This window comes from Anser cygnoides, chromosome 17, assembly GCF_040182565.1.
Source record: "Anser cygnoides isolate HZ-2024a breed goose chromosome 17, Taihu_goose_T2T_genome, whole genome shotgun sequence".
In the NCBI taxonomy this organism is placed as follows: domain Eukaryota; kingdom Metazoa; phylum Chordata; class Aves; order Anseriformes; family Anatidae; genus Anser; species Anser cygnoides.
The window spans coordinates 8546619-8572975 of record NC_089889.1 but is presented as its reverse complement, the minus strand read 5'-3'; the positions used below and the strand labels follow the sequence as shown (position 1 = coordinate 8572975).

The 26357-nt window shown below is 40.4% G+C and overlaps 1 protein-coding gene across 12 annotated transcripts in view; it reads right to left on the bottom strand.

Moving 5' to 3' along the window:
- ARVCF (ARVCF delta catenin family member) overlaps nt 1-26357 on the bottom strand; it is a 268720-nt gene that overhangs the window by 36545 nt on the left and 205818 nt on the right. For 10 of the 12 annotated variants that reach the window (XM_048063871.2, XM_066979115.1, XM_066979117.1 and 7 more), the window contains 5 exons: nt 25567-25750; nt 12820-12937; nt 11362-11533; nt 9276-9293; nt 4917-4988 (listed from right to left, as the gene is read on the bottom strand). In XM_048063871.2, the coding sequence (XP_047919828.1) occupies nt 4917-4988; nt 9276-9293; nt 11362-11533; nt 12820-12937; nt 25567-25750 (564 nt within the window). The remainder of the gene's footprint in view (nt 1-4916; nt 4989-9275; nt 9294-11361; nt 11534-12819; nt 12938-25566; nt 25751-26357) is intronic. The other 2 variants (XM_066979114.1, XM_066979116.1) reach the window with 1 other exon arrangement.

The following is a 26357-nucleotide window of genomic DNA, read 5'->3' as shown; positions in this document are numbered from 1 at the left end:
GACTCAAAGCACTGGAACACAGATGAGAGATCTTTCACTGCTTTGTAAATTACAAAAAAAAACCACAATACCACATGGTAGCAAAAAAAAAAAATTTACTTGGTAAAGCAACAGAAATACAAAATACTTAATTCTGATAGGAATTCTATCGCCATGCATGAAATACTTCTAAGATGTTAATACAAGAACATGTTACCTGCTCTCACAGAGGAGGTCTTCTCAGCCCCTCAATTTCCACTAGCAGGCACAGGAGGGGTGTGGATGTACCATTAATCAAGCAATTCCACTCACTCACCATACAACAATCAAAATTAATGACTGAAGGGAGATGGAAAGGGCAGGTGAGAGTTTGTGTCAACATTTAAAGATTTCAAGAAAGCAAATTAAAATGGCATTGAAATGAGAACAGAAGCTAATCTTAATTACAAACAAAGTCAGAGTAAAGCTTCAGTGAAGTTTCCTCTCTCCCCCACTACAGCGTTGCCTATAGCTGAAGACAAATTGCTAGCATTTTGGTAATCTACTAAGTTAAAGTCATTACCCTGACAGTTCCAGGAAGTCTAATTTCCTGGAGCAGTAACACACAGATTTATAAGTGAATTTAAACACTCACCTTCTGGAATAGAAAATCTATCATCAGCACTGGGCTATGTGGAAAGTGACTGAGTATTTGAGATAACAGAGAAAGAAGAAATTCACCTGCTGACAGAAGTTCATGCAAAATCTCATTCCCTACGTACATAGGCTACTGACCAGGGTAAGTTTACGCACAACGCTGAGCTTCTGAATATACGCAGCTTTTCCTTCAGGTCCCTGCTACAACAAAATGGATTTGTTCAAATATAAGCAGCTTTATTGCTAGCCCAGTATTTCTGCTCTACTCTATTCCTATGCTTATGTTCCCATTAAAATGCAAGTAAGCTTAAATAATCAAAAGAGAAAAGGAAAATTAATAAAGACTTTAACTGATTTATAGGAGAGAATGAGTTAGCTTATCCACCAGGCTGAAATATACCTGAACACATGTCCTTTTGGCTGAAAAATTTCAGCTCCTGAATGAGACGAACTGAAACTAGAACTTAACTTCATTTTCAACACCCAAAGCAGCTTAGAGCATCCACTTTTACGCTATTAGATATATGCAAGCATAAGAAAGAAGCCAAGAGATTTGTCTAAACTAAATAGCATACTGCTTTGGACTTAATTAGGAATAACTGACCAATTACATACAAAGAGCAGACTTGCTTTTCTGATGAACAGAGGTGGACAATCCAGCACCTTCACATCAGGAGGATCAAACGTTACAACCTTCATAACATCTTCAGAGGGCTGACATATATCAGTGCTGATTCTTTTCAGAAAACCTATCTCTCAATCTACCAGTCTGCCATCTGAGACACTGCTTTCCACTGCACAGATATGATTAATCTTGATCTTTTCCCTACTGTATGAGCCTCCTGTCACTAGTCCTGCTCAGAAATAAGGACTTTGCTCACAAAGCCAAAGAACTGTACTACGCTACGTATTTAACGTGCACACAGGAGAAATCAACATTCATACCAAGGTAGCGCAGAAAGAGCAGTCTGCAGAGGAGTCAGCCAACGCTGCTGTCAGTGACCTACTTTATATTGGGGAAGGGATTTTAGCAAGACTGTTTTTTCTCCCAGAAGTAGGAATTTTTTGAAAGTACTAAATTTAGCAAGGTCCTAAGGACAGCATTTATAATTTCTTGTCAGTGCTGTCCCCTTCTCATATGGCTCTATGCAAGCTCTTATTGTTTCCCCCAAATTTATCCTCTCTCCCTTTCTGTCAGGAAAAAAAAAATGCTCCTTTCAACAAAGAGGAAACAAGAAGTATCTCTTTGACAATTCTTCCTTATGAGGACAGCAGTACTCTGGATGCTGCCGGAGCATATATATTTATTTTTTTAATATCAGATGAGACAGCTTCTGAAAGCATTACAAGATCTCTCATCTGACATTATCCAGTTTACTACAAATGATAACCCTGAACTGGAAGCATCCCCTGCCAGAATGCCTAGCACATAAAGTTATTAAAGGTTTAGAAATGGTTTCAGGGCTGCTCAAATGCCGTGCTGCACAAAATCTGATTTCCATTAAAAAAAAAAAAAAAAGAAACAAGAGCAATCAAAAGAAAGAGGACTCTAGATCATCCCTTAGTAAAAAAAAAAAAAAGATGGCCTTCATTCATTCTTTCCTCTCCAGAGCAAACAAATTCCAGGAAGAAATTACTGGTATTTAAACCAGGTAATAACCCCAAATTCCCTTTATTCTATTCAGGACATGAAAATGTTCATAAGCTATCTTGAAAGAGACTGAACAAATCTCTGCCATACAAACAGACATTTACCTGTCCCATTACCCCACAACTAGAACTCCTAAAGGTTCTGCTTTTATGACGTTCACCTATGCGATAAGCAGAGATTCGTGTAATTAAAGTCATTCTGAGACCAAACAAAATTTCCAGAGATGATAGAAAATAGGTTTAAACTAGCTCACATTTTCTAGATTGCAGTTTTTCAAGTGATCATAAGCACAGTGTCAATTTAGCTCAGTGATCACATCTAAAATTATTCTATAAGGAAATCACGTCATCAGCTTCCTAAAGCCTGTTTAGATTCACCAGATAAACACCACGGATGTTGACTCAAGATTACAGGAAAGTTAACAACACTGCATCCCAAGGTTTAGTTAACTACCACAATGTTCATTTGCTGCACTGCATGAACAAATCTTATTACCCCAGTTTCATTTGCCCACAAAGATTCCAGCTGAAAACTCACTTTAATATGGCTTTAATAATACATGAAAGAGATTAATCTATAATTGTTGATTTTTGAAATAGCACTTCATTGTGTCACTCAAACTGAGTGCTTTTGATCATTAAAACTTGCATGATTTTTCCATCTTAGTAACGAGGTTCTGCTTCAGCTGAGAGCTGATCTCATCAGAACCAATTATACTCTATGGCATACATCTGACCTGAGCTTTTAAGGGTTTTGAAACTGCAATTTTATTTTCCTTATCTTACTGAACAATTCAAAGTCCTAGCAATCTTGTTAGGACCTTTAATATCCAGGAACTCTCATGTAAACTAGATGCTTAGCAGGAAACTGCTGGTAAAAGAAAACAAAAATGTGTCACAATTTTTGTCTGCCCTTTAGGCACACAAATGAATAGTTCCTCATGCCTTTTCCCATGCAAATGGGCTTCTTTCAAAACCAGGGGATTAATCGCCTAACCCAATCTAGTATGAGATATGTAGACAGATTACAATCTATTCCATTTAGATTAAATTAGGGTATCTCCAAAACTGTCAAACAAACCTCTTCAAGAGTGTGCCATTTCTAGCAATTGAATATGATAACAAGCTGCATAAGTTCAGATAGCAAGACATAGCTCCCATCAGACACACTACAAAAATTCTACCATTAGCAAAGCTACATCAAAGACTTAAAACTTATTTTAAATAAAGTTATTCAAGATACGTTCCTTTGCAGAAATCCTTGATATCCGTTTTTCCTTTACTGGCACCTACATTCCAATCACGTTTATAAAACAATTAAAGAGTTGAAGCCCTTGCTATATTTTGACACCCCTCCCCACCCCCCCTTTTTTTTTTTATTAACACCCTACCCTTAAGAAGTCTCCTTGCTTTGCAATGTGATCAGTGCCCAGCCCTGAATTGAAGACACTGAAGTGAAAGTTGGTTAAGAGACGTTTCCTGCAGCTCCCATAACACGATGGCATTGTACCTTATAGGAGGCGCCTTAGTATCTCATGCAATAATGCACCAGATGGAAATCTGTGTTTAGACATCAGCCTAGAAACTGTACCCATTGTACAGGGTGTCTGTAAATTAATTAGATCCATCTATATATTAGGATTAGTTTGTGTATCATCAAAACAGAGCTCCGCTGCCCATGAATTTAACTGAGTGCAGCACTTTACACGTGCAATTATTGTGCCACTACTGACCATTATTACATCTCTAAGAATGTTAGATACTGCCTCTGCTGCTGCCCTCAGTTTACAGAAAGGAAATTGAAGGACAAATCAGTTGATTTGATCAAGGTCACTGTGGTGGTAGAATTCAGGTATCCAAAGAAAATCCAGAGATGTCTTTATACTCTCTGGAACTGTATACGTGATACAGGAAGAATTCAATTTTCCTTTGGAAGAATACTCTGGTAGTCCTCAGCATTTACAGATCGTTAAGGTGAGGGTGCTCTAGAAGAGCTTCTCCTGCAAGGCCAGGCTGACAGGGTGGCACCACAGCAGTTGCCACAACAATGGTTGGATCTGCAGTGATATTGCACACACTTCAAAAACCCGTAAAAGTTTCAAAACACTGTCCAATGCTGTAAGAAGCCTGACGAGACCCAAATCATCTCCTAACCTCCAATCAAGGAGAGAGCACCACACATACAGAGTGGGATGCAGATCGTCTGTACAAGATTTCAGCTCTGCCAGAAGCTGAAATGCAAAAGCACAATGCAGAGAAACTGAAGAACTATAGAGATGCCAGGAAAGGGAAAAGATGAGTGATAAGTACACTCAGCTAATGCATTTCTTAATTCCTTACATTCAGGTTCAGTGCAGGCAATTTGCAAATGGAGTTGTAAAAGACAACCACATGCATTTACCCTTCTATGGAGGTATACCACGTAATACCAAATCAGACAGGCCTCTTTAAGATTCTCCCCATTTAGCAATTTAATATAAAAGCTGCTTATATCCAGTATTAAATACTAAATAAGCTCTGACACATCTATTATTTCAATTAACTGAATATAAAAAAAAGATCAACCTGATATGCTCATGTCTCAAGTCCCTTTAAGAGCCTCCAGCTCCCATGCTACTTGTTATTTCCAAAAGCACAAACATTAGCATTACCTTTTGCTGTTTCAGACCGCTTAGGCAAATCAAGTGTATCAAAATTCCTGTCCAAATCTCCATTCTTCTTTCCTGTGCAAAAAAAAAAATAAGACAACAGATGGTAAAGACTATCAGCGTACTGACAGGTAAGTTACTGTCATGCGCATCTATGAGAGAAGATATTGACTCAGAATATAAATCAGACTATTACCAGAATCTGTACGTGTGTGACCTGCAATCCAGTTGCATAGCTGTGCTTTTAGCCTGAGCAATTTCAGGACAAAAATCTGTGCAACTTTCAGGTTGATCTGCTAACATGAGAGCACTGGCAATTCAGCGGGCCTTAAGAGTGCTTAAAATCTACAAAAAAGGTGCCATTTCTCTTCTTTGCAAAGCTGCAGCCCTCCCTCAGAGGCCCAGGATTTCTCATTATTCCCACAGAGAAGTTTTGACCTGAGGCTTAGCTGAAGAAGAAACAGAGCAGCATAGCAAAACACAACAGGCTTGCTTAGCAGCCTCTGTCCTCACTGTGACTGCCACGTAGGGAGGCCTAGCTTTAACACAGTACGGACAGCAACCAACAACTTAACCTTCAGTTGCCCTTCTATCAATGAAGTGCAATTTTGGCTATTTAGTAGAAACTGATGGAAACAATTTCATACTTTTTGCTAAGAGACAGTTTTAAACCATTTCATCAGCTTTAATTTGTACAGTCCTTCACAGAAAAGTGGACTGCCACCAGGACTTGAGTTTCAGGCTAGGAATGCAAGGTTATGTACACAGCTGGGGAGAGAAGTGTTAATTTTCTCTTCCCCCACCAAGGGGACACACTGCCTTGGCTAAGCACACTTGAATGCTGTGGGAGAACCAAGCTCCTTGTGGTTGGAAGTCCTGAGAGCAGATTTTCAAGGAAGTACAGGAACCCTCATGGCTTCTGAGGACAGCATTGTGCAATTTAGCTTTTCCAATTTATTTTAAGGGGAAAATCCAGTCAGTTATTTAGTCCCTCTTGCACAAGAGCAGGGGAAGAAGGTGCAACAATGAGTGATGAGATGAATTCAGAACAACTCAATTTAAGCTTCAGGGGTGGCTTCTGAGCAGGGACCCTACCAGACTGTCACTGGAGGGCTACAGGAAGGGCTAAAAGCTCCACCAGTCGGGATGCTTAAAAGCAAACAGGAAAACAGTCCTTGGAAAACCTAACATGGAGAGTTACAAGAGACTCATCTTGACTGGGAATAGGTCACAAAACAGGAAAGGCCAATCCCTACCCCACTATAGGAGGGAGCTGGCACAGCTTCTGCATGGTGAAGTCAATGGGCTGCTCTACCTTTCTTCCTGACAAAAGAACAAACATATGCCATATGGAGTAGAAACTGCTTTTAAATACCAATATGAACACTTAGAAATGACAGTAAGAGGAAAGAAACTAAAACCTGAGGCTAGCAATACATTCCCTCCCTTTATTTGGAAATCCACACTTTAAAAAACAAAACACACCAACACCACCTGTAAATACTGAACAAAACAAAACATGTATCTGGAAGTTCTGTTCATCTGAAGTAATTCGGTTAAAGTATGAAAAAGCCCATCTTTCTAGACTGCAGCCCTCCATCTAGATTTTGCTCCGTGACAGAACCAGAAACATGTTGCTCGGGGAACCGAATACCAGAAAGAACAAAACGCACAGTGAAGGACACTGCATTTCATAACGACAGCTGAGCCCTGCTGCTGGCTGCAAACCCTTGTTGACCCTCAGACCATGGAGAGGAAAAAGCAGGCCAGAGGGATTAAAAAAGGAGCACAGGAGGAAGGAAGTCAGTGTTTAGGAAAGATTACAGACTTAAAACAAACCAATAAATGTGACTGCATCTTATCTACAAGTATGACAAACTTTTTTCACATGCCCCCAAATTTCACGTCTCTGGCATTAGCTAGTTAAAAACCTCAAAATAACTGCACTGAGAGCCAGACTTGACTCAACTATTCATTTCAGAAGTTCTCCCTATAATTTTAAAATCTGAGTTGGTTATTTTTACCAGCCCTGCAGAACTGAGATGGCGCAGGAAGAGCCAGACTCATTCTTTAGGGTGCACTGGTCAGTGAGCAGCACGTACTCGTGCAGCACTTTTTAAGGGACTGTCCAGGAGAACAGTGCAGGCTCCTACAGCTTTTGAGCTGGCAGCACAGAAGCAGCTGCCTGCTTATTAAGCCATCTTTCACTAAGACAGCACGCTCCACCTGTGTTTCGTGAACTTCATTTCCAGTCTCACAATTTCAGGGCCAGGCTGAATGTACCGGACTTCTTCTGTGAAACCTTTTCTGGTTTGTCTCGCAGCCCCCAGAGGAACTAATCCAGCCCTTAGGCAAAACCACATCTGTTTAAAACAGAAGCTGCCAGCTGTTTACAAATGGAAGAAATTCAGAAGACAGAGTTCTGACCATGGGGATCTCAACTCTACAAACTGTTTAATCAAATTGAACAAAGGCCAGGTTCAGAAATACCCGAAGCACCTCCATTTTGCAGAGCCTTCCTACAGGGAGTGGATTAGGAACATAAGGAATAAGCTGTAAGATGATTCCAAAGAAATCCATCTGGAAGACAAAGGTGGCCCAGCTGCTACTTTTCCCATTTAATTTCCGTGAGACCCACATATTGATTTGGATTTTCTAAAAAGGTGACAGAATTTAGCAATTTCAAGAGCCTATCAATTACACAGCTCTCAGCCATCACCTAGCCTGCCTGATACCACAAGAAAAACAGCTTCCCTGCCAGCCACTGGAGCGCTGAACATCTTGCTACCCCTCAAGCCAGCCAGGATCACTAGTGTCCAGGGATGCTTAAATGACCACACTAGCAGTTAAAAATTTGAAAGCACTGGTTTTGGACATCTCAGTTTCTGTTGCTCTATGTGCCTCCCTCCTCCCCAAGTTTTCCTGACCTAGCAACACTAGACAAAAGACAATGCTGTTGGATTACAAACAGAGCTTCGAACTTGGCCAAGAGACAGACAGCCCTGAATGTGCCTGCTGACAGGTCTGTTTTATGAAACCTGGCTGTAGGAATTGGCACTGCAATTGGGTTTGGGAAAACAGCCTGACACGAGACTTGCTTGTACAAGATGCAATTTACAGTCTCTGAAACAGTGGGATTAAAATTCTTTGCCTCTCCCCCCACTAATTCTATGTGAGAAACAACCAAAACATGACCTTTTGCATTTTCATTCTGCCAGTAAGACTCTGAGGTGTGACCCAGTGTTATTAACCACTAATGTTGTTTATGATCTTCCTTAAATGTCGTTCTGTTTTCCTGGATAATCAATACAGCTATTCAGCTAGACCACTCTTGCTGAAGGATTAATTCCCAAACGCTTCCTTTCTGGTTAAAGAAAATAAATTAAAAGCAAAGAGATTTGTTCATGACACCAGCACCATCCCCAGCAGTCAATACCGTGCTCGTTAATACACCCACTGAACTGGACGGTGGTGGAGTAACAGAAAGCAAGGGCTGAGCTCTGCCTTGCCAGCATGCCCACCCTCCACAGGCCTCACCAGTCACAGTCAGAAATCAGCATCTCACGGAATGCTAATGAGCACCTTTTGTTGGGGGGAGCAATTTTTTCAACATTTCTTTTCTGGCTCAGCTCTCCAGACCTCATTGATCTGAAGCAAGTGTCACAGACCGAAAACGAGCCTGTCTTTACCCCCAGATCAGTATCAATAACACAGTGCACCCATCAATAACTCCAGGACACTCCACAGCCTAACTGAACTTGCCAGCTGAAGAGGGAGGGAGGGAGGTAAGCTTGCACATTTCAATTGCACTTTCACCCTATTGTGTTAGGATGCGAAACCGAAGGGCGTAGCCCCCAACAATTTACTGGAGGTATCTTCATCTAGCTAGTGTGAATGTCAGTAATAAAGATGCAGCAGCTAAGGCACCTGCGCCCAGTCAGACAAAACACCAAGGCTCTCTGAGAATACTCATCCAAGCTGCTGAGTCTTTACAGTTATCGCTACCTAGGTGAGTTAGCAAAGCTGTACTTTGACATGACAGGGTTGGGAAGGCAACTCGCACACTTACCTGTGCCCTCCCTCATGAGATTATCAAGCCAGTCACAAATCAGTTCTGTTATTGCACTTACACCAGGACTGAATAAAAATGTCTTTTCTATTAGCAATGTGAGAAGACCAAACATAAAATGCTGCCTCAATCAGACAGCGGATTTCCATGCCTGCTGAAATGAACAGGAGGATGCACTGGGGGAGCAGAGAAGGCGAATGAGCAAGACCTTGATGTCAGCTCTTTGCCTTGCATGTAAAAGCAGAACAATGCAGATTATGGTGATGATAAAAAAAAGTATTGCAAAGACTCACCTTGATTGAACCATTCCTCTAATTACCAGAAAAGCAGCAAAAGAAAAACAAAAATTTACAGGGAGGAAGAAAATACAAAGGAATAGTCACAAAGAGGCAGAATTTTACAGAATAGGTTCAAAGCCTGAGATTTACAAGGAACTTCCTAAAACTAAAACAACCCCAAAACAAACCCACAAAAAAAAAATGGATATTCTACTTAAATCTCTTTTGTTCCTGCTGAAAAGTCTTTCCCTGTAGATCTTTTTTTTACCCCCTTCACTTTTCATTACAAAAAAAGTGCTCCAGGAATTGAGGGGACGGTGACTAGCCCTTTGCGGATGTGTTTGAAATGCTATGATCAATGACCATGAAATAAAATAAACATGGAAACACTGCAAGATTAAGTGAGCAAGAGAGGGAGGGAATCGAAGTGACTTATTTCAAAGTCCTAGACTGACAAAATTAAGACAGTTTCAGCCTAGGTATCCACATAAATTTAGTAATGGGACAAGGAATTATCTATTTATGACTTTAAAAGTGTATTTACACACAGGGCCAAACCCAGGCTGTCACTGAGTGCTGCTTGCTGAAATCTGCAGGTTCATCCACAGTGTCACATGATTTTGAGATCAATTAATCCAAAAAGGCACAATCAGATTTTGTGGCTGCTCAACTGAAGCTATCAGGGTGTACAGATGCAGAAAATACAGGAAACTGGCAGCCACTTGACAACGGGCAGCCACCGGAGAGCGCTGTCTTTTCAGTCATCAAGAGGATGAGGACAGTTCTCTATCAGCACACTCCCCTCTTCCACAGTGCACACACACAGCTTTTACGTAAAACAAAACAAAACAAAAATTTAACTGACTGCATTGCTTTCAAGCAGCAAAACAACATGGACAAATGTCAGGAAACTGGTTTGACTCAGCACACATTCAGGGTTTCCAAAGGGTATCACAGTATAGCTTTAGTCATTCACTGTGAGAACAGGTTGGCCAGGCAGCTAAAATTCTTTTTCCATTTTTTCCCCCAGTCATTAAAAACATTCCCCTCAATCCCTCGATTAATTTTTTTGGTTTTTTAGACACATGTTAAATCTCTCTGGTGACAGACTAGTCTGCAATAGCAAGTTCACACTGTGATAACTTTATAACACACATGGAAACAAAACATTTTAATAACATGTACAGGTCACATCAGAGGAAGATTAATGTACAGCACACAGTCCCTCAAGCTCAACCAATTCCTTGTCTGCTCTTCAGCATCATAACGTTCCTTAGACCCTGGGCATAAACAGTAAGCCAGGATGTGAGTACACATGAATGCAGAAAATGGAGCCTAGACAGAAAACTAACTTTGTTATCTCTGAATTCATAAGTCATTTCTCTAAAACAACAAAGAGAACACATATAAGTGTCTTTCACACTCAAACACATTTAAGTGTCTCTTTTTAGAGGGAAGATGGAATGGGGGTTACTGAGACTATTAATCTTCTCTTGTAATGAAACTCATTTGCAACACTCATACCCTAGAGGAAAGAAAAGGTCTAGAAGCGACTGACAATTAAAAGCTACAAAATCCTGTTTGCAATTTAAATTATTGAGTGACAAAATTGGGAGGTTGTATGTTTTGGCTGTGGGTGGGAGGCGTTGGCTTTTAGTTTGTGTTCAAATGTGAGAGACTGAACGCATGGAACAGACGGGACTACCATGCACAGAGATGAACACATGCTGGCCTGGCTTGCAAGGGCTGTGACACATGCTGTAGAGCCGAGCAAGTGGACTAAGCACAGATTTGACAGATGCAAGGACGCAGACAAGCAGAGGAGAGGCAGAGCACATACACTGCTGCCCAACAGCAGTTTCTTACAACAGCATGCACCACATCTATTTAAAGCCAAGCAGAAGGATAGCAATTGTGGAAATACTTCCCAAATACCTAGCAGTATTACAACAAGGGAGATGACCACAAGCCACAGCACTATAGACATGTACTTCCACAAACTACCTCGCTCTAACATGATGAAAGAGCTTTCAAGAGCAGGACTACACTGAAAATTTACCCACAGATCCATTTCCAGTTTTGAGTTCTCTGCAAGACATACCTTTAGCTTTTTTTCCACCAAAACAACCAGCATCATCTTTCTTCTTTTTCTGAGAGCCGCCTGTGCTCATAGTCTGACTGGCATCCAGTTCTTGATACTTATCAGCTCCGGGGACTTCTTTGTGGACGTGATAGGAAAGATTCCGCATGATGCACACGCAGTTCTCCACGGACTTTAACAAAAAAAATAAATACATTACAAGTAAGTATTGAACCCTCCTATTTGCAAACTGTTGCATCGCTTAGTGGAAGTGTGTGGAGAGGGGAAAAAAAAAAGGAAGCCACCCATACCAGGAAAAGAATGTAGATCAAGGAAATTTTGTCAAAAATACCCTAATTTAAGGTTCTTTCTTGTTCTAAAACCACTTCTTTTCTCCTAAAAGTTAAGTGTTTTATAAATAGTACCCATTCAAAATGAAAACACTCTAATCAAAAATAGCATCCAATCATGCATAAAGATGACAAATTCACCAAAAGATCAAACACACAGCAGAAAATGATCATTTAAGGTTCTTATTTTAATACAGTGCTGTAACACTCTTCCAACCTTTACAATCCCCAAGAGACCCTACTTATTAAACTTTCTCTAGGTCAAAACTAAGGGCATGTGAGGATTTCAATGAGAATGCTCATTGTTCTGTAGTAATAGCTCATTCATAGCACTTCAGGTTCTGACAAGAGCAATGCTCTGTAGGTTGCAATGGAAGCCTCCAGGTGGTTACAAAATCCACTTCCAAAATTATCTGATTAAGTGACAGGGCTTTAGAATTCCCTTGTACAGTCCACCACATGGTGGGACTAAAAAAGAATAAAATAAAGATGCTTAAAAGCCTCATTGGTGTTATAAAGCAATAGTATGCTCTTCACTTTTTAAACAGGTTAAACTTAAGATATTTCGTATGCATAAAAATATTGTTTTAAATACTATAGGATCAGATGACAATCAGAACAGATGAATCAACATTTGTACCTACAAAAAAAAAAGCCACAATGTTTCAGGTCTAAAGACATCTTAATGTCTTAGCACTACATCCTTTTAAGATGGTGTTGAATAAAGTCTTTAAGATGTGAATCAACTCCTTTGCTAACATTGTGCAAAGCACAACACAATGGGACTCAATTCTGATTTGCAAACTGCACTTACAAATGTCAATTAAGTAATGCAGAACAATAGCAATAATGCCACCGGCAGGAATAAAAGACTACTCTTCCCCACCCATCACAGCCACTTGTCTTTACTCACCTCAACAGCCAGACAAGGCAACACAGCAGCATTGTGCTGATAGCCCATCAGCAGAACCATCAATACCATGACAGAGGTGAAAGGAAGGTAATTACTATATTTTCTGAGGCAAGCATAATCATGTTCTGATACTAGCAAACAGAAGTCAGACCCCAGTGCAGCACTTCAGCTTAAATTAATGGAAACAACCATTCAAGTTCTGATACTCAAGTTCACCTTATTGTCTGTATCCTTCTTGCCAACTGCAGACTGTAGGGCATGAAGGAGGGCATCCACCAAGCCGTCACACTCTCTTAGTCTTCTGCGTGCTTCTGCTCCATCTGAACTTACGTTCCTAATAGCAGAGATTTAAAAGAAAATTTAGCCCTCTAACCTTCACTGCAAGGTTGAAGGTGTGTTGATTTATACTACAATTATTAAGAACTCATTATCTCAGATCAACAATTTGGAAGCAAAGAAGCCTGACAAACTATTATACCTCAGTAAAACGCGGGCATCCGCAATGACCCTAATCTGAACGAAAAGGGAAATGCAGTTGCTGAGGTGCCTACACACATTTTTCTGCATTGCTAGTAAGTTCAGCAATGTACCTTGAACTGGACAGGAGTTCTCATAGCAAACAATACCCAATCTAAAAATTTATTTTCAAAGCCAGAACTTTTCATCTGAAAAATACTTTCACCTTTTTAAAAGAAATTACACGTGGAGGCAAAATTACAAGTCAAATGCATAGTCAGGCACAGTTAGTACAATTTACATATGTATTATATAAATATATATAAAAAGTTACTTTTTCTGAAGCTGAAGACTACTCAGCAGCAGTATGCTCCAGGCCACAGAAATTGCAAAATGCATTTTGATTTCATGAAAAAAATTAAAAATAGATATTCAAAAAGCTATAGATTATTTAACTATGAACCTGCCATGTTTTTGGGGGGAATGAACTGACAAAACAATTCTCAATAGTGTTCACTGGTAAGCCTACACACAAGTTTTCTCAAAGTTGAAATGCACAAATTTTGACAACACCACAGTCAACACTACAGCTTTCAGGGTCTTTGAGTTCTCAGATCCATGTAACGTTCGCTCTCGAAAGCTCAGGACACAGCGATTACCTTCTGCTATCACGATAATGTGGCCAATTTTTCTTTTTACCTAACTATAGGGACTGCCAATCTCAAAGTAATAAACAAGCCAACCATGGTCCACCCTCCCCATCACCCAGGCAAGCTTGTATGTTAATTGCTTAACTAGAAAAAAACATTTTCTCAGAGACCTCTCAAAATCTGAAGACACTTAACTGTGAGCTGGTTGCTCTAACAGCACATTAACTTGCAGTTAAGATCACAAATGAAATACACAGATAAACGAGTCCTTTCCCTAAAACCTAACGCAGTCTCGCCTCTAGCAATGGCTGATACAGGACATGTAAAGTGGATATTAACATATAATTACACAGGATATATGGAAGAGAATTCTACATGCTGTGTTCTCATCTTCTGTTGTACTAATCCTTTAATATCTAAAGCCCAAACATGAATTTTAATGTAAAGTTTTTATGAAAATGAAATTTGAATTAGAATTCTGAGATATCTTTCAGGTATTATGATAATAAACAACAGATGCTCAACCTCAAAGTACATTTATTAGAAGTCAAACATTACCTACTAAGCTTGAGGGTGGCAGAAATGCACTAAAAATGGTCCATGTCGAGCTGTATCAGATTTCTTATTCACTCATTAAGTCTTAGAAATAGCAAACTAAAATACATGAGAAACACTCTCAAACTTCAAGAAATAAATAAATCAAATCTTGCAAAAAATGTTCCTTAACACCTTTCTTGCCCTCAAGGCCGATACACAAGAGATTCTTTTTTTCATTTGTGCTCCCACACGTTTAACAACGTTTGTTTTATGGCTTTGGTTATTGACTGCATCACAGGATTTTTTTATCCTGCTGTCTTACTTCTTGATCTGTTATAGGATTAATATTAAGGTAGACATGGATAAGATCATAATTGAAAGAGATATTATGAAGTGCATCAATAAGTGTGGCTTGCTAACCTCACCTTCTTGCTGTATCTTCAACTATAGAAGAACTTAATGAAAATTAATGCCTCAAGAAAAGATTCCCACGTATATCAGACATAAATGAGCATGAAAATTCTGCAGGATCAAACTAATAGCTAATTAATACTGTGTATAAGCTACCCAGGCATCAAACTTAGCAGTTTTAATGTTGCAACTAATACACTGGAAAACATCCGTGTGAGCATCTCGTGCAGAAACATCAGCTCTACAAACACCTGACGCTCCTGGGATTTTGCTAGTCCTCCTTGGGTGACAAGATTCCTGCAGCCCATGGGATTTACCTAACGTGGAACAACAAAACCCATTTCCCTGTCTGTAAGTATAACCCAGACATACCGGAGAGCTCAGCCCACATCCTTCACACACAGAAGTCTGGGCAACACAGACCTCAGAGAGACTACGTCTAGGGAGATTGGTCCTGCCTGGCAGAACGTGCTCTTTCTGCTGCTCTGACACTGCACCAGGCAGCAAAGAGCTTCCTGTTTCCAAGGGAATACTTGCATTTCAGATAACATGCACAAGTACACCAAACATCCGTAAGCACCAAGGAAAGGTGGGCTTTGAGTGAGCTGTTATCTGGCAGTCCCTGGAGAAGAGCTCCCGGGGTTGGAGTCCATCATCTGGAACAACCTTGGAAAGCTGGTTAACTTGAGGCTACGAGACCCTGCTGAACTCAACAAAATGGCCAAGGGGTCCTGCAACCCAGGAAAACGCCAGTTTGCATTTCTGCCTCAGGATGTTAATACTACAGTCTGCCTCCTTGATGATCACCTAGTCATCATCGGTCAAATTCACACCTTGGGCATTCAGGAGGGACTGCAGTGCGCAGGCAGAAGCGATCACCTGGGCAAGAGCTAGTGCTGGAAGGCCTGTGATGTTCTGCAGGCTGCTCGTTAAAAAGGACACCATCAGCTCCTGCAAATAAACAGCTAAAAACAAAGCATACTCCTCATATGACAAAGGAGGCACCTAGAAAAGCAGGCACCTAGGCAAAAAAAAAAAAAAACAAAAAAAAAACAAAAAAAAAAAAAACCCTCAGACTAGATTGACTGATGGTCTCTTTTAGCCTTCAAAATTAATGAACCCCCTCATAGTCTTGGGTGGAACATTCACCTCTGGTGTACTATACAGTCTGCTTCTCTTTGTCCCCAAGAGAGGCCTCCCCTGCTTTCCCTAAGACCCACTTCTGAATACTTTTCCAAGGGTCCATTACATGAAAATATACTTTAAAAACAAGAATAGTATCTTTCTCACATCGTATTGCAAAGGGTAACAGAAAGCTGCCTAGTGTGTTTGCCATAAATATATACAATACACTCAAAAAAAGCAATTCCAGGAGCAAGAAATGAAATTACTGTCCATATTAGTCAATATGTAGGATGGAAACCAACTCTATGACTGATTTTATGTGAAGCAGCAAGGCACACATCTCATCCAAAGATTTGAAAACCCCAGTCTTTAGCTGGGCAGAGTACCCTGGATTCTTCCTCGAATTCTTGCAGTCCAGCCTGTAGGCAGGACTAGTGAAAGAAGATTTGCAAGGATGTTTAAATATATGCTTTCCCTGGGAAAACAAAACAGAGGGCTAAGTAAATGTTAAATAAAAGCAAACATCTACCAGCATGGAAACGCTTCAGACTAGGAATCCAGTCTGTTGGCATTAAAGACTTCAGAAAATGGTGGGGAGCGTCTGAGAAATCTGTTCATACTTTAGATAAAGTTATCATTAGCACCAAATAGTCTTCTTAATGACATGCAAGTCTGAATATAACATTTACATTCACAGAACAGGCAGCATGCATCACCTCTAGGATAGGCGAGCCATTACTACGGTCAGTGCTACACACCAAAATTATCCTCAAGAGAGAAGATTTAAAAGTAATTAAATGCATGGCACTTAATATGCAAGATTTCAATGCAAATCATGTAGCAATGCCCCCACTGTGCTTTCTCTAACAATGCAAAAGCTGAGAGCTTGCGTTTTTGGTTTTGTGTGTGTTCTGATTTGTTTGTTTTTTTTTAAACACAGAAACTTGAAAATACAAGCACCAGGGAGACATTATTTCTTTGAACACTTAAAGCTTCTATTTCCCAGACTATTGCTATGTCTGCCACCTGGCTGGAAAGGGCCATCAGCTGTTATCCTACCATTCTGCAGATAAAGCCGAAAGCCAGAGGTTAGAGCATTACCATCCCACTTCGGTTCTCCAGGCACAAAAAGCACTTTATTTAGAGACCCAGCTGGGGACAAAGGCAACAGGCTGGGGACTATGGGGACTGTCTTTTTTTTTTTTTTTTTAATATAAACAGCTGAAATGGAATTTTTTTAGATATGTTTCTAGTAAGATTTTCAGCTCTCTGGAAGAAGCATGGATAAGCTGAAGCTAGCTCAGTGAAAAGCTCTTTTCAACAGCCTCGTCGTGCATACCACAGGGTCCAAATAAGTTTTACTACTTTTTACAACTGTAACCAACCTTCCAATAGTGATTTTTGTATTGCCAAGCCAAGAACGAACATTGGCTCCTATATAGACCATCTCAGCACTGGTGAAGAAGGTAAAGAAGGTGAACCCCTGTGATCATTGAAAGCCATAGAGCTCCAAAGCACTGGGGTTTCCTGGCAGGTTTAATGGGAGGCACTTCACCAGGGGCCTGAGCTGGCAGACAGCACACACGCCTTGCTAAACCTTGACTACCACTACCACTTCGGCTTCCCTGACCAGGCACTGAGTTTTCTGCTTCATCTGATAAGATACTGTACGGCTTACCCAAGTTTAATTTAAATATTTTAGCTGTTAATATCCCACCTACTCTGACAGTCAAAACCCTTGCTATAAAAGCACTCTTCTGCACTCATGCTTTGCTTCATTATTAAGAAATTTTTATTTGGATGTCAGCCAAAGGAGATCGATAAGTAACAGCTGCAGCAGACATATTCTATTTCCTAGTGCATTTCTAGGTACTGAATGTCCCGAAGGAGGAATATAGAGCAGTTTAAAATCATTCCATCATTTCATGCAGAAATTCAATGAATTCCATACTTGAGTTCACATGAAATACCAAAAAGTTTTATTGCTATTAAGTTCATTGTTCCGAAAATAAGACAGAAAAAGCAAAAAGCTGCCTGTGACATGAAGATAGCCTGATCCAGGCCACACTGGTAAAAGAGACCTATACAACACAACGGAGTTTGGCAGCAGGCAGCTGAATCAGAAATCAAGCAAAGCAGATGAAAAGTCAAGCAAAGCCAAAGTCCACATGAAATGAGCAGAAAAGAGAGGGGAGCTCTACTGATGGTGATGCTTGGTAGAGAGCAGCTGTTCAGCTGAGAAAAGGTGCATCAGATCCGGGCAGGTGATCTTACTGGAGATTCCTGCTCCATTTAAGTATCGACTTACCGGCCAGACCCAAGAAAGAAGCAGAGCAGCTCTGACTGCCTTGCACCTAAGCCCCTTCCAGATACTTAAATAAAGGGATTGGTTTTGTTTAATTGTCCAAATGCCTACAAGAGAACATAATATAAGCCACCCCTGAAAACGGTCTTCACGAGTTTAGCCTGTGCTCCAGGAAAACACTTCTGTGGAGCAGTGCATCTGTAAGGCATGCTGGCACATCTCAGGATCACATCAGGATTGTTTCTAAGATCCCCCTACAATAAGCCAGGGCTCAACAGCCAGCAGCAAAGTTTAACAAGATACAGACGTGAATTCCATCCTTTGTTAGTTGTGGCTTTCTACATCCAAAATACCATGTAATGTCTTTTTAGTAAAATGCTGACTGGTCACCTCCTGCATGACCTACTTGGAGGGCCTTAGTTTGCTCTCCTATAACACAAAGCCATGCAGAAACGCAATAGACAAGAATTCCACAATACCCAGCAGCTACTTTGCTTTCAAATAATTTCAGTCTTTGCTTGGAGGAAAGGCTGATAGGTTCTGCCTGCTTTATCACGTATTCTCATAGCAATGTGAAAAGAATCTCAAAAATACAAAAATAAGGTAGTAGTTATCTAATCGAGGATCACAGCTCACATGCCTTCCAAAGCAAACTACGTCCTTTACACGCAGCATGCTTTGTTTCGATCTCACTCTTCATCCTACCACAGCAACAGACATTTTTGCCTATTTCCTTCATTGATAGCCCAGGGGGAAGGGACCTGCATTTTTTCCTAAGGAATGACAGAAGGCAATAAGCAAGTGCACAACTTTACACTTATACTTCAGATTTGATTGTAAAGCATTAAGGTTGCTTGTAACTAGGTTATGTCTCTGCTGCTAAAATCTATGCATAATTTATTTATATTACAAGCTAAACATCAGGAACTGTCAGGAAGAACCCTAACGGCTCCTTACTAGCACGAATTAAACACTCTGCTCATCATATAAGCCCCAGGACAGCCATATGCTGTGATCCTGCACAGTTTCAGTAAGCTAATTAAGAAACTGCCTTCACTCACTCCTCTATATTGAGAGGTGTGGGTTTTTAATTTGAGTTGTTTTTTTCCAGTCTGGGTTGGGCAGATAAGCTTCTCCCTCTTCTGTGCTGTAAAATCAAGACTCACAGGCAAATTTTTGCTCCATTTTTATCTTTCTAAAACTATTCTTTTGCTAAACGTCCAGTTCAAAAGTACCTATGACGCAGCAAAACACAGTATCGTTAGCTCCGGCTTCTGGAGCAGCAGCCTCCCAAAGGCTGTACCCACATGTGAAGAAGATACCAGTGCAGCAGCCCCAGGCACGGCGGGTGGGTGGACAGAGACGAGGCAGCATCTGCCCTCATCTCCTCCTGGTGGGGGGTGAGCTCTGTACCAAGTCCTGTTCAGGCCTTCTTGGTTAAATGACTGCTGTACAACAGCATAGAAAAGGATTACTTGAACTACGATAGGCAGGCACACTAATTAAGAGGAAAAGTCAACCAAATGATTTTGTCAAACAATCTTTTCTAGGGTGGGGAGGAAATACAGCTGCTCCAAGAAGACCCTTTGTGCAGCGTGACAGGGCTCCATAAAAATCCTGGACTAGGTAAGCTCGATTACCAATTTACTGCTGTCCCAAAGATAAAACTAAAAGCCAGCACTTGAACACTCTCATTTAGTACCTTCTCAGTCCTGCCTTGCTGCAGTCACCAAAGTTCCCCTGACAGGGAGGGCAGCTCAGCCAGTGGCACTGTGGTGGCATCACCTGAGCTTCACCTCCTGTGCCCTACTTGTAACCAGGCCGTGGATTTGCACTTAGGTGCCTCCTTTCTTCAGTCACTTGCAGATCAAGGCTACCTCAAGCAGATGCGAGTGCAGGTAGGACAAATATTATGTGACTGTCACCATATCCTGCATCACAGCAGCAGGATTTAAATGTGGATAGAACTTGAAGGTACTTCACTTCAAAAGCTCTAATTCCCAGGCACTTTTCTTCAGAGGAAAGCTATACATTAATCATTAAGAAGAAAGAAGGGCATAGCTGTCTGCTTTTGACATGGCCTTTCTTGCCTCAAATTCAGCATGCAGAGGCATGAGGAACCCTGACTGAGACAATGAGGGGAAGCAAGCCCCAAGCCTTGCAGCCAGGACGCAGGAGGCCTTCAAACAGCACCGGAAACACAAAGGCCTTAGCACTGGCCCTTGCTCTAGCAGCACTACTAGATCCCACAGATTGCTCTGACTGGAGGCATGGTGACTTCAAGAAGAACAGAATGCAATATAAGGGGATTCTCATTCCCCACCCAACTAAGGTAACAGTTTTGAAAAAATAATACTAATAAAAAATAATAAGCTTCTATGTAAAGCATTCGTCCTCTTAGACATCTACTAGTAAATATCAAGCAACACAGAAACATAAGCAGCCAAAGTCCAAGCCCACTTTCTGTTCGCAGTCCCTGTGAATTTTCCAAAAAAAAAATCCAAGAGGGACTGCAGGAGTAGAGATAGGAAGAAAGAAATGGGAACACCACTGTCACCAAGAGCTATTCAGTCCTCTCCCAGGTACAAAGGGAGAACTCTTCTCTCAAAACAAGACCACAGACTTGGTTTGACAAACCCTATTTACCTCTGCATGTCTTACAAGTACACGCACATGCTCCAGTGTGTATTGGAGGTATGCACACATCTATTTGCAAGTATATACAGAAATTGCAGCTTGAGGAACGAGCCCATTACCATTAAGCAGTGTTACTTACATATGACAGAAGCACAGTAAATTATATCTGCAGGACAAGATGTATGTGCACTTACACTGATGCTCTCTGTCCTCTTCAAAAAAAGGTTTAAAACATGCTCACATAAAAACTCTATTTGGCACATCCTACTTATTAATGATTCACTATCAAGCTTCTGTGGTCCAATTTCCTCTGAAGTAAAATAAAAGTAACAGGAGCCTGCACACACTTATACATCATTTTCCACCCTAGAAAGATATATTTGTTTTGGCTCTGAATCTACTGAGTCCTTATCTCATGTCATCAAACGTTGCCTCACACTTACCATAATTCTCAGGTTTTGATTTTACAGGACAGCACTCTTAATTTATACCTCCAGGACGTATCTATTCCCAGTTCTTGTCGCTTGGACCAACCACTGCACAATACTTGAACTACTGGCATTTACCATCTTCATGGAAAGGTAAAACAGAGGTGCAAATGTCAAGACAGGAAAAGTGAAGATGAAAGACTGAATTCCAGATCCACTCAAGCACTCAGGAATCCAAATCTCACCCAAATCAAAAGAAAGCAGGGCTATTAAAAATTAGACCACAGAAAGATGTATACAGTTAATCTTGCCTGAAGTTATGTCAGAACAGTAGCAGAACAGCAATTAAATTCATGCTTCTCAAGTCCCTTGTCACAACTTTAGCCACCAGGTCATCCCTTCTCTTCTCAGGAGCTGATGTTGGGCAAGCTGTTATATGCAATTTTGATCTGAAGGATGCATGTTTTTAGCAGAAGTCAAGTGGGTGCAGTTTGTTTGTGTTTGTACACCCACGGCCAGGTCTCTGAACCTTGAGGCTATTTGTGAATGTGAATTTCTGTGTACTTGGAGAATTGTCAAGAAACGCTGCAAGTACAGATGGTACCCTGGAAAAAAGGGGCACTTTGCATCTGTTTACTATGCAAATTAATTCATTTAACATTTTTTGACAGCAGGTCAGTTTAGAACAGGAATCGGGCTAAAAAGTTGGCAATTTAGAAACCAAGTTCTACTCTGTCCTCTACAAAGTGAAAAAATCCAAGAGAGAATTAAAAGTAATTAGGCAGAAAACAGCAATTAAGCTCAGAATGATTTTAATTTTTAAACTGTTAATCCTTGCTGATTCTGAAAAACTGATAATCATGGTGGATATCTACACAGAAAACAAAAATGGTGATGTGACTGCAGCAGTGCTCTCTGACCCACAGAGCAGCACTCCCACACTGAAGCAGGGAGAAGCACCTTGGGAGAAACCAGAACTGGATGGAAGTGAGTTAGCCTCACCCCCAGCACTCTCACAAGCAATTCACCTCATTCTCTCCTCCTTCATGTCTTGGGGAGAGTTCTAGGAAGGATCACAAAATGACCTTGTTAAAAATGCACCAAATCATCATATTAAACTGGTGGAGAGTACAATTAAAAAGTGAATGCTTCTGGATTGCAAACCCCAATAGGGATTTAGGGGCTTAAAGATAAAAAGACAGTAACCGAAAAGACATTCTCTGCATACCTAAAAGAATAAAATACAAAGACACAAAACTTGTATTTCAAGTAAGATAAAGGAACACCTGTGAATACTTGATGATTTTTCTATCAAATATCTTCCCTACTTCTTCTCTAGTCCTACTTTTCTAAAGCCAAAAATCCACTTGATTTCAATAAATTAATCTGTGGGTTTTTTTTTTTTTTGTAAGTTTGTTTTTTCTTTATTGCTCCCTTCCAAATTTCCTACCTACCTATTTCTCTCAACAGCTTCAACAGAATATAAAAACATCTTTACTTTATAAAATTACACACGACGTATCATCTATCATACGACACATGACCATTTTAAGAAGTAAAGTGATTATGGGCTTTGCAGATCCATTCATCAAGGTATTGTAGACAAACTAGGACTGGAAAGGAAAATGGGATAGATCAAGATTCTATGAAGAAGCAAGGACAAATTAGTTTTTTCTTGGAAAAAAATCCTTGTTTTCAATTATTTTGAAATAAGTGTTTCCAAGACTCCATATTATCAAAGAAGAGACCTAGATGAAGAACAAAGTAAAGATCAGAAAGCAGTGTAAAAAAAAAAAAAAAAGCAGCAGTTCATGCTGTGAGTCAATGAGTTTGAAATCAACTCGCCCACATTTGTTGACAAACTTCATTAAAGTTACTGCAAAAAAGATACTGAAATGAAAGCAGTCCTGCATGTGTAACGCCTGTCTTGTGCTTGGATATCCAAACTGCAAAGACATCTGAAAACTCAGAAGTTCCAAAAGAACTGACAGCATCTTTGAAGACAACGTAGCACACATTTTCGGATTGATTCCAAAGGGGACAAAGGAGGCTGGCACAGCATCAAGAGGACTAACCTCCCAATTAAATATCAAATTGGTACACAGTTTGTAGTTCGCAGTAAGCTCCATTCATGGAAAATTGAATTTCTGGGACCTGCTACTGTGTGAAAAAGAGAAGAGTAGGCAAAGGATTTTTTAAACACTGATGTCTGTTAGACAGATGGCTGCAAACATTTCTTCTCTACTGGCGTTAACTGTCTTATCTGAAGGGTGCTTGTAAGGATGAGCTGCAGAGGATTTCAACAAACAACAGAAAAATATTTCCAACAGAAATAATGATAATTACTTTTGATATGTTCTTTTCTAACCCTAGACTTGGAAATGCTCTGCAAAAGATATGTAGTATCACCTACCTCGCAACACTAAGGGCAGCTTGTATCTCTCCTACTTCTGCATCTCTGCTGTCCTAGACTGGTTTTAACTCACTTTCTCTTACAGAGGAGACAGAAAAGGCAACTCTCCCCCTCCCTACACAAGGGGTTGCTCCCTCCTCAGCATAGCAAAGACATCAGTAAAATACCTTTTACAGATTACCTTTTCCTGATGATCTGCCAACACATTTCCATTTACCCTAAGCAGCCACTTTCAGGCACAAAATCACCTTGCCCCACACCTGACTGAATGAAGCTCCGAATTTTCCGCGACATGCTTAGTCCCCTATGACTAAGACAGCAGAGACTACAGACATCTTCCCTCTCAACAACAGAAGCAGTCACTGTTCTCTAACTGCTGTCTTGATGCTTTTGAAGTGACTTTTTTTTTTTTTTTTTAAAAAAAAAACAGGACACTTGAATTATCAGAAGTGGAATTCTCTAACTAGCATATCTCAGTACTGCTGTTCTCTGCATCCCTCTTCATCAGCCTTTGGAAAATAACTTGGCTGAGTGGTATGTGCTATTTTCATGTCCTGTAAAGCCAATGCCTTTCTTCATTAAAAAGTTTCCCGGAATTTAGAAGTTTGAGTGGATTAGGGCACTGTACAGACTAATAAAAATTTATGACGCGGATTAGGTTAGTCTGCTAATGATCGATTTATTGTCTACACTTCTTGGAGAATCTCACATTCATTCAGATAAACCTTTTATCCCCCAGCACGACTAATTTCCTCTTGTGGAACACCATTAGAAAATGGGACACAAGTAAGGAAAAACCTATGATGTCTGGAGCCTACTTAAAGGACCTTAGTCTCCAGTGGGACTGCAAATAATTTCAGTAATGGGCCCTTTCAGAACAGTTTTCATTACTTCCTTCATTTGTGATGTTACTCAGGGGAATAGTTATTGCAATTTAGAGACCACAAGCCCAAGAAACAGAAATGAACCAACTTCAGAAGAAGCATTAATCAGTAGAAGTCTGACAGAAGTATACTTCAGAGCAACAGAAGGAACAATGCCAAATATTTATTAGCTTCATTCAAACTAATTGACTTCTTCATGAAGCTGAAGAATCTAACAGGACATCTCTGCTATTTTATCTCAGAGACAAGCAAAGTGAAAGAGTCAGTATTTAGGGCACATGGTTCTTCAGGTTTTTCTGACTTTACCTGACCCCAGCTTCTAGCACGTATCATCTGACTCTTGAGGTGCCCTCAAATTCAAATACCATTTCTAACCATAAGAAAATGCTTTTCAATGAATACCAGTAATATTAGAAATGTTCAGTAGTTTAGGTTCTTAACTGATTTCCCATAGGTCCTCAACCACTTGAGCTTAGAATAGGAGCATATCAGTAACTTCCACAAAAGCATCTGTGGCTAAAATTGGATGCATGTTTCAGGCTAGGTATATTTCCATGAAATCAGTTTCCTAGCACCTGCAAAAAATGCCTTTTGATAGCAAGAAACCCAAGAACAGGAAGGGAACTGTTTGAAAACATGCCTTTAAAATAAATAAAAACTGCACCATTGGGGGAAACAAACAACATACTCAAAATTTATAGAAACATCCCACTAATCACAGCACAGTAGATAAATGAAAGCATGATTCGTGGTACTTATGGCACAGGTTGCATTGGAAGATGCTTATTCTGTACTCAGTTTGGCAGTTAACCTCTTAACTGGGTCACTCCCCATTGCATTATACACCTCACTACAGAGAGCCACCTTGCAAAACCTGCCTAAATCACCTACTCTTCATACAGACCTCACTGGACAGACCTACATTGACAAGGTTCTACAACAAGAAACGATGGCACACTAAGTACCTCCAGCATTGCTATCGTGGCCATTGAAATGGGGGGCTCTTTGCAAAAACAGAAGATATATGATACTTGATTTTAAATCAAAAGAATTCTAAGAGAATCCTAAACACAGGATGTGGTGAACAACAGATGAATATTTCCCAGTTCTGCCTTACCGTAAACAACCAGAAGTGTTCTTGAAGACAGTCGTCCACTCAGCATCGCGAGGCTTCGAGTCCTCGTTCGGCTCACTCTCCCAGCCCGAGTGGGGTATAATCACCTCGTTGGTGAGCGTCTGCAGGCCGTGGTTGATGATGACCATCTTCAGGGGCTCGTAGGAAGACAAGTTCCATAGGGTGCCTTCAGGAGAAACAGGTATAATTAAACCAATAACAAGAGAATAACAACTATTTTTAACTCTAGCTTAAACAGAATCATGAGAAGGTTAAATCACAAAACTAAGTGATCACTTGATGAGGGGCCGGACTACACAGACAGCTCAGGGAAAAGTCCACAGTTGCTGCAATGGAAGCATTTCCAAAGATACAGGATCACTTTTATCACGATACGGATAATGTTGAAGTCATTAAGTTGTACAACAGAGTACATACACGTGATGTGGAGATTAACAGGATATTTCTACTATATACAAATGTTGATGTTGTTACACTGTCAAGCCCAGCTATGCCTCAGAAAGCAAAATTCATCCAGTGAAGCAGACAAGTATATTAAGCAAGCCTTAAAAACAGGGCTGAATTTATGAAGGATTATTGATCTTATGTTTATCCTCTGCACCAGACAGTATTTCACACAAGACTCCTCTGTTATTTACTTTCACATTCTGCTGTCACAGACAATATCTGTGTTCAAATCACAGTGCTATAAGCATACAATTCCTTGAAGAAGCTGCAAATCAGTTCTCCTTCTCAGTCTTTCCATTTTTACCTTGCTTATAAGCTAAAATAGA